An 877-nucleotide genomic window follows, 5' to 3' on the forward strand; every position below is an offset into this window, starting at 1 on the left:
ACATTCTCCTTCGTGCCTTCAGATGCAAACTTGCTCTTCCCCTTGCAAATGAATTCCATTAAAATTTCTTATTGTTGTAATTGTGCATTGTTACAGGCCAATATATCACATTTAGAAGAGCCATGAGAAGTCTCTTACCACAATTTTTTGATGATAAAACCTCTGCATTTGATAATGTCCTGGTTCCAGCAGGAGATTATCAAATAGATGCTGGCATTGAGAATCCAGAAACTTCTGGCGTTTCCGGAATCAATAACATTTCTGGAGAGAAGAAATACACAGATTTAGTCAATATGAAACCCCAATCTCCTAAGAAGGTAAATCAAATCAAACTAATTCGAGTTCAGGGTATTGAAGTGGACTTGGACATTCCTTTCTTCTGGGTAGTTAACAACTTGAAGAATCCTGAATACTTTCTTCACATTTGTGTGTATATTGGGACAGCTTTGAACCCAGCGTGATTCATACTTAGATCTGCAATTACTACACATTAGATTATTTTTCTTTCAATTTTGAAATTAATGTATAGTTATGTTTTTAAAACATATAGATCACATTACATATTTAATCTTTCAGCTTTCAAACATAGAGTTACGTTCAGTTATTTATGTTCTCTTGCCATTTTAGTTAACTTGCTACGTATGGGAGAATATTACAGGCAGATCCATTATTATCACCCTGATTGTAAAATTTACGTACACGCGCACACGCAAAAATGAAAATATATAATGCAAATAATAATTTAGTTTTGTTTATAATATTTACAAGTATTTTTTCATCTCTTATACCTCTATTTTCGTTCATAATTCTATTTGCTTATGTTTCATTTGCCTCTTGTACGTGAGTGTTCGGGCATTATATGTCTAGATGCATAATT

The 877-nt window shown here is 32.8% G+C and overlaps 1 protein-coding gene across 1 annotated transcript; it reads left to right on the forward strand.

Annotated features, from left to right (window-relative positions):
• Positions 1–94: 94 nt before the first annotated feature.
• On the forward strand, positions 95–584 carry LOC110034606 (autophagy protein 5-like; the record flags this gene model as incomplete). The annotated part of the gene is given in 1 exon segment (XM_020738854.1): positions 95–584. A coding segment is annotated over 1 exon segment (367 nt), but the record flags the coding sequence as incomplete, so codon positions are not given.
• Positions 585–877: the final 293 nt, after the last annotated feature.

The sequence above is a fragment of the Phalaenopsis equestris genome, unplaced genomic scaffold (genome assembly GCF_001263595.1).
Source record: "Phalaenopsis equestris unplaced genomic scaffold, ASM126359v1 Scaffold191210, whole genome shotgun sequence".
NCBI lineage: Eukaryota > Viridiplantae > Streptophyta > Magnoliopsida > Asparagales > Orchidaceae > Phalaenopsis > Phalaenopsis equestris.